Source organism: Pseudopodoces humilis, chromosome 1 (genome assembly GCF_049639895.1).
Source record: "Pseudopodoces humilis isolate 2021_Gansu_Grassland_sample_001 chromosome 1, ASM4963989v1, whole genome shotgun sequence".
NCBI lineage: Eukaryota > Metazoa > Chordata > Aves > Passeriformes > Paridae > Pseudopodoces > Pseudopodoces humilis.
Genome location: NC_142200.1, coordinates 19,959,236 through 19,974,734, shown reverse-complemented (window position 1 = coordinate 19,974,734; position 15,499 = coordinate 19,959,236). Strand labels below are relative to the sequence as shown.

General features: G+C 40.9%; 1 protein-coding gene across 2 annotated transcripts in view; it reads right to left on the bottom strand.

Moving 5' to 3' along the window:
• UBR5 (ubiquitin protein ligase E3 component n-recognin 5) overlaps nt 1–15,047 on the bottom strand; it is an 85,033-nt gene extending 69,986 nt beyond the window's left edge. For both annotated transcript variants that reach the window (XM_014255144.2, XM_005516979.3), the window contains exon 1: nt 14,885–15,047. In XM_014255144.2, coding sequence (XP_014110619.1) covers nt 14,885–14,946 — 62 coding nt within the window. In that variant the 5' untranslated portion in view covers nt 14,947–15,047. The remainder of the gene's footprint in view (nt 1–14,884) is intronic.
• Nucleotides 15,048–15,499: the final 452 nt, after the last annotated feature.

The following is a 15,499-nucleotide window of genomic DNA, read 5'->3' as shown; positions in this document are numbered from 1 at the left end:
CTTGGTTGCTGGTTCCACCCTTGTTCCTCCCCTTTCTTGTGCTGGCACCAGCATTCACATGAACAGTAGTCACAAAACCAAACCAGCAGGAAAACAAGAACAAAGCAGAAAGATATGCTTGTATACTCTGTATGGAGAGTCTCTCTGTGCAAATAAAAACTTTAAATAATTTCCTGCAGCAATCTAAGCCTTTCTACCTGCACAGTTGCAGGGTATTGTACCACTGACCTTCTGAAAGGAAAAGCTTATTTAAGATCAGGTTAATTTTAATAAGACTGCAAAAATTTCAAGTGATGGTGCTCTGGAGGAATAGATACAGGCAGAGACGATTTAGTCAATTCTCACATTAAGGTCTACATTTTCACTAAGTCCTTTCTGTGGTAAATGAAATCTCCAATATAAATGTCTTGACAGGCTATGCTTTGAAAAGTTCTCATTAAAGGCAATTAAACTATTTCAAAGGATAAAGTTAGAAGCAAGAAGTACTCTCATCAAACATTTTTGAAGAAATGCACTAGCTTGGCAACACTTCCAGAAAAAAAAGTTTAGTGATGGCTCCTGTACCAAGACATGCATTCTTTAAATATTACTACTGAAATTAATCCAAAAACAGTTGTGAGGAAAACAAAGTCAGTTTGTCCAAGCCAAGTAGGGATTTCTTTAATTTCAAGTTTTGCAGCTCCAATTTCTAGCCTCTAGAAACCAATCAGACTAGAAGGGATCTATGCTCACGCTCAGCAACCAAAAAGGCTTTAGGTCAGAACTACCACAGCTCTGATTTCCCACACAGTACTTTTATTCCTCACAAGACATTACTCCTCTCAAAAGATTTCTATTTCCAGACAAGTTTATCTCAGGACCCATCCTTCCACCACATCTCGCTTTATAAAAGCAGGTTAGGCTCAAAAATGCAGAAGAGTTACTCCATTTCAAACTACTGAAGGTAAGAGTTGCAGAGGAAGGAAAGGTAATTCTTAAAACACCCAAATAAACAAAATGTAAACCAAACAAAAACAAACAAACCGCACATGCACATGCAAAAAACCCAAACAAACAAAAATCCCCACATCCCAAATCCCTAAAACTAGCTTGTTATTATGAACAACTTCAAGTAAGGAAATAATAAATAAAGCTACTTGAGACCTGGTAGATTTTTCTAAGTGATCAGGTCTCTTTAAGACAATTTAATATGTCAACAAAGGCTGTAAGCCAACAAACATGAGACTTCCACACCAGAGCAGATAGAAGTACACAAGTACCACTACAATGCTTTTCCAAGGGAGGACTAATACTAATTCTAATAATAATAAAAAGCAGACACCCAAGGGGACACACCCATATGACACAATCCATTTAAGCACTGAAGAACAGTGTTACATACCTATCAATACTTAAAAGGTAAACACAACCTTCATCCTTGTCCCTCTGTTGTGATCCTGAAGTGCTCTGAGCACAGCGAGCCAGACCAAAGGAAGGACCTATGCGGCCAGTTTAGAGCTTTGGCCCAGCAGAGCTGCACAGCCCCCAGATCAAAGACCTCTCACACCTGCCTGTCTTGAATCACATTGAAATGAGCTCCTGTGCCTGTCTATCAAGTGTCACAGAAACAGTCTGAGAAATGCAGAAAATGGACACCAATGAAAAACTTCAGCAAATACATTATCTTTGTTTCCTAATCCCAGGATAACTTCAATGCTAGATGCTGTCGTTGATGTAAAGCCACACCCAGCTATCTTCCATGCCACAACACAGCATACAGAAGGATCCGGCCCCCAACTGCCATCTCAAACATTAGAGAGCAGCTTCCAAGGAGGCAGCTTTCCACAGCTACACCTTTCTCCTACTGGAATAAATGAAGATTTAGAGTATGCTTTAAGTCATTTTCGGTAAAAAGGGGGAGAATCCATAAAATCAAATGCTAAAGTGCCACACAAAAGCAAGCAATAAGATTATCTGTAGAAAATAAGGTAATGTATGTAAGAAGAAGAAGAAAAAAAAAGAAATCCCAAGCACAAGTACAAAATTACAGGCTCCAAGGTAACCAATACTGCTCAGCAGGGTAGTGGGATAATGTGTTTAGACTATAATACACAGATCACTGAAATTAACTAGAAGACAAAGAAACCCATTGCTTTACTCAGTCAGTAATCAGGGGAATTATGGCTTATACTGTGTCCTCTCCACATTTTAAGAATTATAAATTAGGACTATTTGGTTATTATGTACCAAACCAATACCTACTGCTCATGAAATCCCCAAGCTGCAAATTCTTATAAGGTGGAAAAACATCACTGTATGTTTGCCCTATTCTAACATTGTTCTCCTGTTAATCAAGCACTGGTCTCTGCCACAAACAGGAGGAAAATAAAACATACTTCTTGTCTGACTTAAACAGCTGGTTTTGCATTTCATGGTATCAGCCAACACAGTTTTACAGAACCTTTGGCTGATACTTTGGCTCCCAAACTTTATTTCCTCTTTTGTGGGATTGTCAATTTGATTGAATCTGCAATCTGAAGTAGAATGCTAATCTGACAAAGATCAAACAAATTAATGTCCTGAAAACAGCTTTCTGTCAATAAAAATTCTTCAGGTAATACAGTGATTGCAGAATGAAAATTCTCTAACAGTAGACCATCCCTATTTAATGATATAACAACACTGACGTATATAATGACCTAAATTGGGTATAAGACAGCCCACAAGAAGGCTGAAGCATGACAAGAAAAATTAGCAAAAATAGGACATGTATTTTAGTTCTAGTTTTAAGAAAAAAAGGCAGATTTCACATCACCACATAGAACAAGGGCAGAGCAGTGTATATTGCCTAGCAAGGCTTACAGTGCTGTGTTCCACAAAATCCTCATGCAGAAGCTGTTGATGTTCAGGCTGGATGAGCAGACAGTGAGGTGAACCAAAAACTATCTGAACATCTGGGTCCAGAGGGTGGTGATTTGTGGTGAGGTCTGGCTGGAGGCCAGCAACAAGCTGTGTGCCCTATGGGCCAATACTGGCTCCAGCGCTGCTCAATACACTCATTAACATTTCAGATGGGACAGCGAGTACCCTCAGCAAGTTTGCTGATGACACCCAACTGCAAGGACTGGTGGATATGCTGGATGTCGCTGCCATCCAGAGCACAGCAACCTCATGACAACCAAGGGGAGTCAAGGTACAAATCCCTGCACCTCGGCAGGAACAACCACATGCACAAGAGCAACCACGTGCCAGAGACTCTCCAGCTGGAGAACAGCATGGCAAAAAAAGGACCTGGAAGTCCTGGTGGCCACCAGGTTGAACATGAGCCAACATGCCTTGCAGCAAAATAGGTAAACAGCATTCTGGCTGCAATAGAGCCAGCATGCTGAGGCAGACACTCCTTCTCTTTATTCAGCACTCATGAGGCCACAACTGGAGTTCTGGGCTCCCCACTACAAGAGAGACATGAGCATAGTGGACAGAGTCTGGCAAAGGGACACAAAAATAATTAAGGGACTAGAGCATCTCTCACAAGAGGAAAGGCTGAGAGAGTTGGGACTTCAATGTAAGGAAGAAAAAGCTCTGGGGGGGATCTTATCAACATATATGAACATCTAAAGTAAGGGTAGTAAAGGGGACAGAGCCAGGCTCTTTCCAGTGGCACCCAGTGACAGGACCAGAGGCACCAGCACACACCAAAACATTGGAGGATCTGTCTGAACATCAGGAAACACTTTCTTTGCGGTGAGGGCGACCAGTTACTCACATAGGATGTTCAGGAAAGTTGTAAAGTCTCAACCCTTGAGTTATTGAAAAGCCATCTGAACACTGTCCTGGGCAACCAGCTGTAGATGGCCCTGCCTGGGAATGGTAGATGATATCCAAAGGTCCATTCCAATCTCAGCCATTCTGCAGTTGATACTGAGGACTTAATGCTTTCAGGATGTGATCTCCACACATCTAATTTGAAGGCACAGCAGCAAAAGGAGGGAATTTGTCGTTGAAAAGCTAGGAGCTCAAGTTTTGCTCTAGAGAATCCCTCTAAGGTCAGTGGCACAGGAAAAAAGTTACATCAATGAGTCAGGAAAGTGTCAGAGCTACACATTCAGTAAAAAAAAAAAATCATGGATACTTAAATATCCAGCTGGAAGTACTACTCTGTTTCCTTTGCAGGAACAGCAAGACCAGGTGCAGACACCCATAAAATTTGTGAAATGCCTCTAACTAGCAATGAATTCTTAAGCTGGGAAACTGGTTCCTCTAGCTCAGAATCTTATACCCTTTCTTCAGATTTAAGTGACACTGAGAACATCCCCCTCTGAATAACAAAAAGAAAACAACCCAGAACCATAACCCCACACCACAGTGCAGAGGATGGCCTTAGCCTAGCTCAAAAGGAATACAAAGTCAAACATGCTTTTTAAATAAGTAAACACCCATAAGCTAAAAAAAAGCATGGCCCCTCTTCTGAAAAAAAGTCGTAGTTAACAGTCTGAATACAAACAGGACGAAATCACAAATGGTGTGAGCCAGACAGGACTGCCACAGAGGAGTTACAGCATGCCTACATGTTATTTAGCATATTATCTATAGGATTTGGTAGCAAAGTAGGTCTACAGCTACAAGCTGCCTAAACACCTAGTGTTATTTCTGGGGGGGGGGGGGAGGGGGGCTGAACAGAGGAAGAAAAATACACTACAGGAAAACAAGTCAGAATCAATCTGAGGCCCTTCTATGGCAGCAGATTTCCAAAAGTATAGTTTGCAAATGCAGACAGAAATCTGTTCTCTGGTGCAGAATGCATCAAATCATCATTCTGTGCAAGCTATTTAACTATCCATAATTTTAGGAAATATATCCCCTTATGATAATAAAACACGAATAATAGGAATTTAGAACCTCATGGTTCTAAATTCAACAATACCTAAAAAATACACATGTGATAATAGCAGCTACTATACTGAGGAGTGTTACTATACTGAACAACAAAAAAATGCTAGCTATCATAATATGGCTAAGAAGCTATATACTTGTTTAATTAGAGTAAGTGAAAATTAAAAGACTCCATTAAGGCAAAGAAAGGAAAAAATCCTATTTTTACAGTCAGAACATTGCTGTAATGATTCCATTAAAAAAATGCTATCAAAATAAAAATCCGGTCACTGAAAATCATAGAACCTTTTTGTGTCCCATTGTGATAAAACTGCTAATGCTCCTTCAGGAGTTCATTATAAGCCACCAGGGAGGCTGTGAATTTACCAGCATACCAGCTTAAAGCCTGGAGAGCCAGGTTCTGGTCCCAGCTGAAGCTACTGCCGAACCCAAATCATCTCTTCACCATTTTCTTTTGCTCTAACCTTTTGAGAGCTGTGATCACTTTGTGCAAAGTTGGATAAATGGCCTTTGATTAGAGCACTCAAACACTATAAAAATATTTTTAAAAGTAAGAACTGTCACATTATTAAATACTTTGTGTCTTGACTAGCAAAAAGCAACTGTATGTTTTGTGCAAGTGATTTTATTAAAAACAAAGCACAAACAAGAACTGAATTCTAATTGCTTTGCTATGAAGTCCAACAACCTTATTCTCATTCTGAATTAGTTTTAGCAACAGGAAAAGATCACTTAGCATGTCCAATCTGTTACTTGCCAATACCTCCAATTCCAAGCCTTGAAGTACTCAACAAAAACTCTGACATCACAGTGTTACCTGCAAGTCACTTTTTCAAACTTGCTAAAAACTGCCTTTTAAATCCCAGACCTCCTCCTCTCACTGCTCTGTCTTCCACTAAAAACATATCTTCAAAACCTTTCTCTCAGACACTGCATCTTTGATTTAGACAGGAATGGACTGAGGCATGGAATAAAAAATAGAAAGCAAGCACCACGCCAGGAAAACAAGCAGCCAAATCACTTTCTCCAATGCACAGTGAAGGAAAAATAACTCAAAAGAAGCCCCAGCTTCTGAGGCGCACAGCTGATCCCAATACTTTTTTGCAAAGAAGAAAAAGGTTCTTTTTTCCATTTGCCTGCACCCCAGACATGAAACTCCAGGAGCTTCCCTCAACGTACCCAATGTTTTAGTTCCCCTAGAAGAACTCATGAAGCAGCACTCTGAGTACCTCCTGCATCACATTTTATCTAAGGCCCTATTATTTCAGGTAACAATTTTGCCAGATACAGATTCTGCAGCGCAAGAGATAAAAACCAAACTTCGGCCATTCCAGCAAAATAGCCTGTTAGTCCCCAGCCTTCCTATGAGGAGCAGGGCACACCTTCTGCCTAGCCAATCTGCCCCACAATGCCAAGATGTTACGATCTCTATCATTTGAAGGTTTAATTAAGTACTTTTAAATTACTGCTCTGAAGACAGATACATTTTGTCAAAGTCAGTGAACTGTGCATACAGTAACTTTAAAAAATGGAAAATGAGAAAAGAAAAACTACTGTTAATAATATACTGTGGTCAAAGCCAAAGAAAAGACTTCCAACAACCTAAGAAAGATCTTTAAAGATCAGACAACAACTTATACTACAAAATATTAAATGGATTAAAAGCTATAAATTCTCTTCAGAAAAACATATCTTGATATTTACTAGTGAGAGAGAGGAAAAAATGCAGCTCTGATCACTTTCATGCTGGATAGAGAATAGTAAAAATTCCATACCACAAATGAAAGAATAAATACAGAGATACATTTAAGAAAATTAATTTTGTAAAATGAACAAGAAATTAAGACAATACCACCCTTACTGAAGGAAGTGACAGGCCCCAATGGCTTCAAACAACAACGGAGTACGGCCTATATTCAACTTTATTCCCATTGGCAAATATTTATTCTCCAGTTAAGTTTTCAGAAAAATGCTGTAGCACGAACATTTGTTTATATTAAATCAATATCAGACTCCACACTGACACCTACACAGTGAAACCACAATTTTGAGTAGAATCTAGAGATCCCAATCAAGATCCATCTCACTGTATCAGAACTCCCTACACATAGAGATAATCCATCCCAGAGGTGAAAAACATGAGAAGTTGAGGAAACATAACGGATAATAGAGAATTAAGCATAATGAAAGACAGTAAGCAATTTTTTAAGATGCTGTTTTATCACAGGTTTGGATTAAAGTAATCAGCTACTACTTCTATAGCCCATAGAAAAAAAAAAAGACAAAATTAGCATCCATCTTAACTAGAGATGATGGCAAACATGCTGCAGAAAGTAACACCAGCAAGACCCGAGTACAGAGCAGTTTCTTTCTGGGCTCTCTTCTAATGAAGAGGCAAACTACAACTGCATGGGTATAATCACCCTCAGCTATTAGAGATATTTTGAACTGATTCATTTGACAAACAAAAAATACACTCGAATGTGGATTATTTTTTGTAATTTTTTTTTTTTTTTTTTCCTGAAGACAAGTTTTGTAAGATCACTGAAGTCTCCAGCCTTGGTACCTTCATCTGCTGCATTACACTACTGCTGTAACAAATTAAAACTGGCAGACCTCATGACTGGCAAAAAAACAACAATAGCAAGAAATCCCAACACAGCTAATGTCCAAAATAGTATTAATCATGGAAATGTTTTCAAAGGTTTTTTTCTGCACTGTTTAATAAAACACCATAATATAAAAACTAAATCAGAAAAATGAGACCAAAATATCTTCAGGCATCTTTTCTGGTAAAAGGCAGTAACCAGTTTAATGATGAAAAGCTGTCCAAAACAACATTACAGAAAATACACATTTCATCTCCACTGTGAATGTAAGCAATTTGAGAAATCATCTCAACAGCAACTGGCTTGGGATTACAAAAACTAGCCAGTAAGACAAACCGTAAAATGCTACACTAAAAATCATTTTTAGAACTGCAACCAAATGATCAAGTCGGGATGTTAAATATTCAACGTACCAAAACGGATTGCTGCTCTAAAACATATTGCACTTTCAAGTGCAGCAGCTAGGATTTGCTGAAAGACTTGGTGAAGCATAGTTAGTATGAGAAATTCCCCTGACAAGTGCTGGGTGTAGCAGTGAGACTTGTGAGCAAACACAGCAAATTTAATGGTTACATCACTCCTCACCTGGAAGCAAACTGGCAGTTTTATGTAAATGCAGGGGTCCCATGCTCCCATCTTCAACCTTTCTATTCTATATAAAGTTACCTTAAAACTTTCTATTCAGGTTTACAGTATGTTTCAGCTGTTTAGAATTGTCACACTTCATACCTTTGTATCCATGAGTTTGTGTTCTCTCTCATATAAAACAAAAAACTTATTTAAATTGAAGCAAAATACTAATTTCCCTAGAGGGGAAGTGTAAGAGAAAGGAAAGCAGTCTTGGTGAACTGAATTTTTTAAGCACAGAAAGACTTTTAGAAATAGAGCCCAGAGTTTATTGTCAAAATAGCTCTAAGCCAGAAAGAGCAAATCAGATCTGAAGTTCAGATAACTATTCCTGTAGTGCAGTAACTACTGCTGTGTCATCCTTGCTTAAACTGTCAGGCTTAAAGTTTTGGACAAAATACATGTGCACACCGTGAAAATTAGATTTATGTATTTATTTCAACATCTTTTTTCTCCAAATTGCTCCTCTCCGTTTAAAATCCTCTAACTACTGCAACCAGTCCTTGTCTTCACACTTCCTCTGGGGCACATACAGATGCCAACTACTGCAGTCTCCTATGTGGAGGCGTTTCTAAGAGCCAAATCCTTAGTGGACTTCAGTGAACTCAAGGTTCAAAAAAAATGTCTGTACAACTGGAAAGCATATGTAGTTTTTTTGGTAAACATTTTTTTTCCTGCATAAATGGCTGTTGATGCAGAGAAAGACAAAACAACAGCTTTTACACTAAGCATCTTGCAATTTAACTGCAAATTAGATTGCTGCTAGTGTAATCACTAAAATAAAATATCTTGAACCCCCTTCTCTTCTTCATAAAAGTTTCAAATACCTAATACCACCTATTTAAGTCACAAATTATTAACTGCTGGAACTGTAAAAAGGCAGCTACAACACACTGCAGTTTGCCAAGCTTATGAACATCCTTGGTTCTTTTTCCTTGAGTGTCAAGTCATTTTTCAGGTAAATATAATTGTGTACTGAACAGTTATCTTACTTTAGATAGCTTAAGAAAAAAAGTGGCACACCCTTCACATCTATTTTTTGATTGACTCACAAATTTGACAAACAACCTACATGGCAATCAGAATATTTCATAAATACATACTATACCAAAAATTACCTCAAATGTGTGCTAACTTTTAAAAATATTTAGCACATAAATGTTGTTGACTGATACCTTACTGCTCTTAGAATTAAAAATGTTGTTCTCTGACAGCTGTGACTTGCAGTGCCAACCTTGAAATACAGCTACTAATATCTTAGTCCATTAGTCTTACTTTATCATTGGTCCAACAAATATGCTCAAACCTTATAGATGATTTGAGAAGGAAAAAGGAAGCAACATTCGTGCCCCAATTACTATTTTACTAAATTCCTTGTGACAGGTCACAACTACTCTCAGCCCAGATCACATTCACAGTACAGTTTCACATTACAGTAGCCAAAATAAACTTGCTGCTTTCAAAATGGAAGGAACTCAACCCTGCTTCCTCTTACCCGTCCTTCACTACCAACTCTCCCTCCTGCAGCACTTTTCAAAATATTCTGATGCGCACCCAAGAAGGAGATAAACCAGTTCAACTTCCTAATGCACTAAATTATATTTACTTCACTTTACCAGGGCTATCTTTATATCATTTTAGCAAGTCAGTTTCTTATGGGATCAGAAACTTACAGTTAGTGCAACGTAAGAGGTGGGGAAAACAAACCTCCGCCTTCAGAAGAGAGCAATTACTTTGACTTACAACATCTCAGGAAAGTTTCAGCAAGAACATTCACAGACAATTACCTATGTCCTCTCTAAAAAGAAATTCTGGGGTGTAGCAAGCAATTGCAATCAGAAGAGGACCCTGGCACAACAAAGTCCAAAAAGGCCTAGAATAACAGCCTATGTAAAAGTAATCTACATTCAACTAGACATGAAATAACACTGAAAATTCTGATGCTTAAGTTCCAAAATTATTGTTCTTAAGTAACAATACTAAGCAAGATCAAATCTTAATGCACTGCTGCATGTATGAATCCTGTAACAGTCTGTATTACCATAGTGGTGTTGCAAATCTTTTGAGGCAGCCAAATAATTTTATTTTTTAAAAAACTGTTTCCAACTAAGACTGATGATAATAATAATAATGTCATGACAGTCATACCATCCCCTCCTTCTCTTCTGAAAGAGGACAATCTAAATTTAGCTATGCTTTCAAGAAATTAATCCTAAAACCAAGTTCAACATTTCACCTGTTACTGAAGTTTAAAGTTACTAAAGCAGCTGTAACTCAGGGAATTCAAATACTATATCAGTTATGGCTTCCCAGTAATTAAATCACCTATTACTGTTTGAGGCAGGCTACCTACACTTTTACTAAAGCAGATTAGGAAGAGTTCAAAGCACACCAAAACAAATCATTTAAGCTAAAAGAAGTACTGTATTATCTGCACAAAACTTGAAGATTCTCTGTTTAAGAACACAAAAGTACATCCCTTCTTTTCCCCAACTTGGGGCAGCAATGCAGAACACACGTAAGTAAGAACCGAGAAGTTCGAGCTTGGGCTGCCTTCCTCTACACAAGAGGTCAGGTACTCTCCCAGCACGCCTGTGGACGTAGCAGAGGGGGTTCAGGTCGTGCATTATCACTTTAACATTAACACCTGCATTATCAGGAGCTCTCTCTCCCTCCCTGTGCACGGCTGCTGCGGATGTGTGGGGCCAAGACGCCAACTCCACATCCCTGCTGGCTCCCTGCACAGCCATACCACACCCTAAGCCAGCTCCTTCCAGCAACATCTGCTTGAGATTTTTAACAGATTTGCTCATCAGTAAATGCACGGGGGGGTGGCGTTTGCCAGAGTAGCAGCCACATATCCACTGATCACTTGCACAGTACCTTAAATTGATGTGCAGATTAGAAAGGTATGTTCTTGCTAGGTATTTTTTTTCCACATAAATTGATTATCAGAGAGTGCAAACAATGCAGGCATTGCAAAGTACACAACTTAAATTTTCAGTTCAGGCACGGCCTAAAGTAAGTAACATTCAAATAACAGAGACAGGAACTGAATGTATTATTAAGGGAAAACAAAGTCATGTTAAAAAACGAGATCATCGTTTCTTTCCCCAAAGCTGACCCTAGATACAGACTCACTAAAGCTTCAAACCAACTTTTCTCAGGTTTCAAAGATGTTACTGCCAGAAAACTTACCACATGACAATCCTAAACAGTCATATTCAGAATACCCTCTATTTAACCAAATTCATTACATCTCATCTTCAGGAGGAGAGAAAAGACCACATTAACATTGTGTCAATGACCACTTGAAATACTACATCTTACTCTAGGACATAAACCGTTTAGCTGACAAGAATTTTCTTAGTACAAGGTAAAAACAAAGTCAAAACTTTGAGATGAATCCTGTCCCTGAAGATTAGCTCATGTACGAAAAGCCATTTATGTAAGGTGAAAGACTCCCCTTCTCCTTCCACAGAGCAGCAAGTTAAACTGCTCCTGTGAGGTTTCATAACAGCCAAGAAAAGGCTATTTGTCATGGTTACACCCACTTCCTAACCCAATATAAAATTAAGAAATATAAAAAGAATTTACTAGGATTAACTTATCTATGAATCTGTGTAAAACTTCCTTCACAAAGCACAAAGTCTCCAACCAGAAAGAGGTGGATAATCGACAAAATATACCTGATACCCATTGTAACAGAAGCTGGACACCTCTTTTTCAAATATTAAAGCCATTAATTATTTACATTCCAAATACTCTATGGAGTTATTTCTCAAACTGCAAGGTATACTGAATTTTTCTCCCATTAAACTCCTTGTATTCAGTTTGCAGACAACAAATTGCTTGGGGTAAAAATTCCCAAGTTACCTATCTCCCTTAATAAACTTACCAGAAAAAAACTTTAATTACCTCTGTTCATCCTAAACAAAAGCTTAGCCTAGTATCCATTTCAAAAGATGAATCCTAATACAACTACAAAATTAAGTATGACCTTGTCCTCTGTGAACTCTCTTCAGTGTCACCAGCTCTCAGACATCTGAGTGAAGAACTCAACACTGTTTCAGCTTATTTGAGAGAGGACTAATAGTCACCATCAACATACAATACTAACCTACATTTTCAAAAACACTAGCTACGAAGTATTTTCAGATGATGAGCAGATGATCCTCCGATTATTCCCCATTATTCTGTGATTATTTGTGGTTGTACAGTTACTTTCTCCTCTTTTCTTTGAAGAGTTTTATCATTCTCACAGTTGCTGCACGAATAAGTGTGGTAACAAATTACACAGAAAACCTAGTAAGAACTGTAGAACAGAATGACAGAAAATGCACCAAACCAAGCTGGAAAAAACTACTTCCTCACATTTTGTTGAGTACTTAAGAGCAGAGCAATACTTCAGAAGGATTGTTTCCAAAAACACTTCACTGCCTCCACACATCTACACTGATTATTAAGCGTAATGTATCAAATATTTGATTATAAAAATTCAAGTGTCCTGTATCCTAAACACACAGGGGTCGCGCTGATAAATGCCTTGTGTTTTAAGTGATTCCTCCTTAGATTCATAAACCCATTACTGAAAGCATACAATGCAGAATTATGATCCCAAAATCTGATTTTGAGAAATAACTATCATTAAGAATACAGATAGAAAAGAACACTGACTGACCACTGTCTGCAGCACAGACTCAAAAAAGCCTATAAAGTGAGAGAGAAAAGAAACATCACAGAGACACGAGACTTTCAAAGATCCTAACTTCTATGAGTACGTGTATGGGAATTTATTAAGCTATCAAGATCTTGATCTACATTGACAGAATAGTAATAAGCAGCAATGCTACTGATAAAATTGAACTGACATTTCCAGCACATATGTGTGTGCCTCAACCCTATTTATGAATCATTCTGATTTCACTGCATTACATGTTCTGATACACAGCTACTGCACTTTCTGTAAAATTACATTTTATGAAGCCAAAATTTCTGACTTTCAGCTCAGATCAAGGAATCGCTTGATTTTTCAGAATAGTCACTGCTTAACACGACTTCTACAGCTTTCTCCATATATTAATTACCACACATTTTGAAGCTTCCTGTATCAAATAGTAGTTGTAAGAGCTGCTGCTGTGGTAAGAAGAAAAAAAAAATAAAAACGAGAAGGCATTATGAAGACTGAAAGGGACTCATATTTTATATCAATATGTCAACAGAAGAGGTAACATTAAAGAAAAAATAGATGAGCTCTCTCACTTGGAGCAAAGTGTGATAATTACATGCTAAATGTTTTCTAAGGGCCTATCAACATAAAAAGAAAAAAAAGAAAACCCACTGGGGTCCTTTCAAGTTCAAAGCCCTAGATCTTACTCCAAACCAAAACAGTGCAAGCAGTAAGTGAAAGAACTCTTGGTACAGCATCATCTCTCTGTTCGTCACTCTAAAGGAAGATGATCTATGCCAAATTTGAATGTAGTACTTATGGAGAAAGAAAATCAATCCCATAGGAATGGCTAGGCCTCCTAGGAAGCAGGATTCTGTAAAACGTATTATCAGGCTAAGGGAAAAAAATACACTCCACACTGGTGTATCAGTCAGGTTCCAGATCTGTTTTATCTTTTCCCTGTGTAAGCCTACAGATTATGTAGTTAGGCAGAAATTCTGTCTTCAAAATTACCCATTTTCCTCATGGTACACTCTCAAAGTTCACCTGTTTTAAGAGGCATCTCAGCAAAGACTGGTCTAGGAAAAGTGACCTAACTACAAACAACTTTGAAGTGAGTTGGACCCTGACCTACTGCTCGTATAAAAGCCAGGAGAGTATAACCAAGAGCTTATGCCTTTTAAGACTTAAAAATATTTAAATATTGTTTAGACTCATTAAATAACATTCATCTTTAGTGTAAGAACACTCAAGGTTTCTATCCAGTGATGATTAAAGATCACGATTTATTCACACATAATTTTTTGAAAAATTAAAGATTAAATTACTGGTTTTTAAGAATTCCTATATAAAAGAGCAGAAGCAAAATCTGCAAGATATTACACATACCATTAGCAATTGCTACAGAAGAAATATCTGAAAGCCACACAGAGCTGTCAAATACACGTCAAGCAGTGAAGAAAATTTGGTTCACGGATTCATTTTCTCTCCAAGCACTCCAGTTTCTCCCCAGCCTGCAATTTCTCTCCCCCAATCCTACATAAAGTTAGGTGCGTGGTTTCCAGGCTGGCAGCTGTCATCCCCATCTCAGCCAAGCCGCACACCATCAGTGATTTGGAGATCGGGCCTCCTTTTGTATCTAACACCCGGTGCGTGAGGAGGGGAAAGCAGCGCACACCGGCGCTGCGTGTGACAACGCTGCCGCCTTTATCCCCGCTCCCGTCATTCTCTCACACACCGCGATCCCCCACCCGCATTGTCTGCCTCGCTCCATCCCTGATTAATACGGACACGTTCTCGCTCCTCCGCCAGGGATCCCCGGGAACCCACTTCCTCGGCCAGGGATCCCCGAGAACCCCCTTCCTCGGCCGGACGCCGGGATTTCCCGGGCTGGCCGGAGCCCCCGCCGGGCCCGCGGCGAAGGTCGCGGCCCCCAGCCACGCGCGGGGCGAAGTTGGGGGGGGGGGCCGCCGGGAGAGGCCGCTCGGAGCGGGACGCCCCGGGGCCCGGCGGGACCGCGGCCCGGCGGGGGGGGTCGGGGCGGCCCCGCTGCCCCGGGGCCCCCCCCCTCGCCCCCGGGGGGCCCCTCCCCTCCGCCCCCCCTCACCGGTCGTTGAGCTGGTCCTCGGTGCCCGGCAGCGGGTGCACCACGAAGTGGATCGAGGTCATGTTCCGCGCCGGTGTCCCCCCGGCGGCGGCGGGAGACGGGCGGGCGGGGGCCGGGCACACAATGGGGACGGAGGGGGAGGGGGCTCTCGGCCTCCGTCCCTCCCCCGGGGTGGTTCGGGGCCGCCCGGTGGAGTCTCGGGCTCTCGGCGGCCGCGGCGCGGGGGGCGGGGGGCGGGGCGGACCGGCCGCAACGGCGCCGCTCGGGGCTGGGCCCGGGCCGCGCTCACGCACGCGCCGCCATCTTGGCTTCCAGCGGGCCCTTCTCCCTCCCCCCTCCCCCGCCCTCCGTGCGCCGCGACAGGGAAGGGGCGGGGCTTGACCGGCGCGCGCGGCGGCGCGCGTGCAAGCCTCGTGCTGACTGGCGCGCGCGACTCCCTCCCCTGCTACTAAGCGTGCCACCGATTGGCCCGGTGTGTCGCCCTCGCGGCGGTGCGCGATGACGTCATTGCGCGAGAGGGACGTAAAGCACCACGTGCCTGCCCCCGGCTCTCTCTTCCCCCCCCCGCCCCAGAGCGGCTCCCCGTGAGGCGTAGGGCAGGAGGGAGGCGGGAGC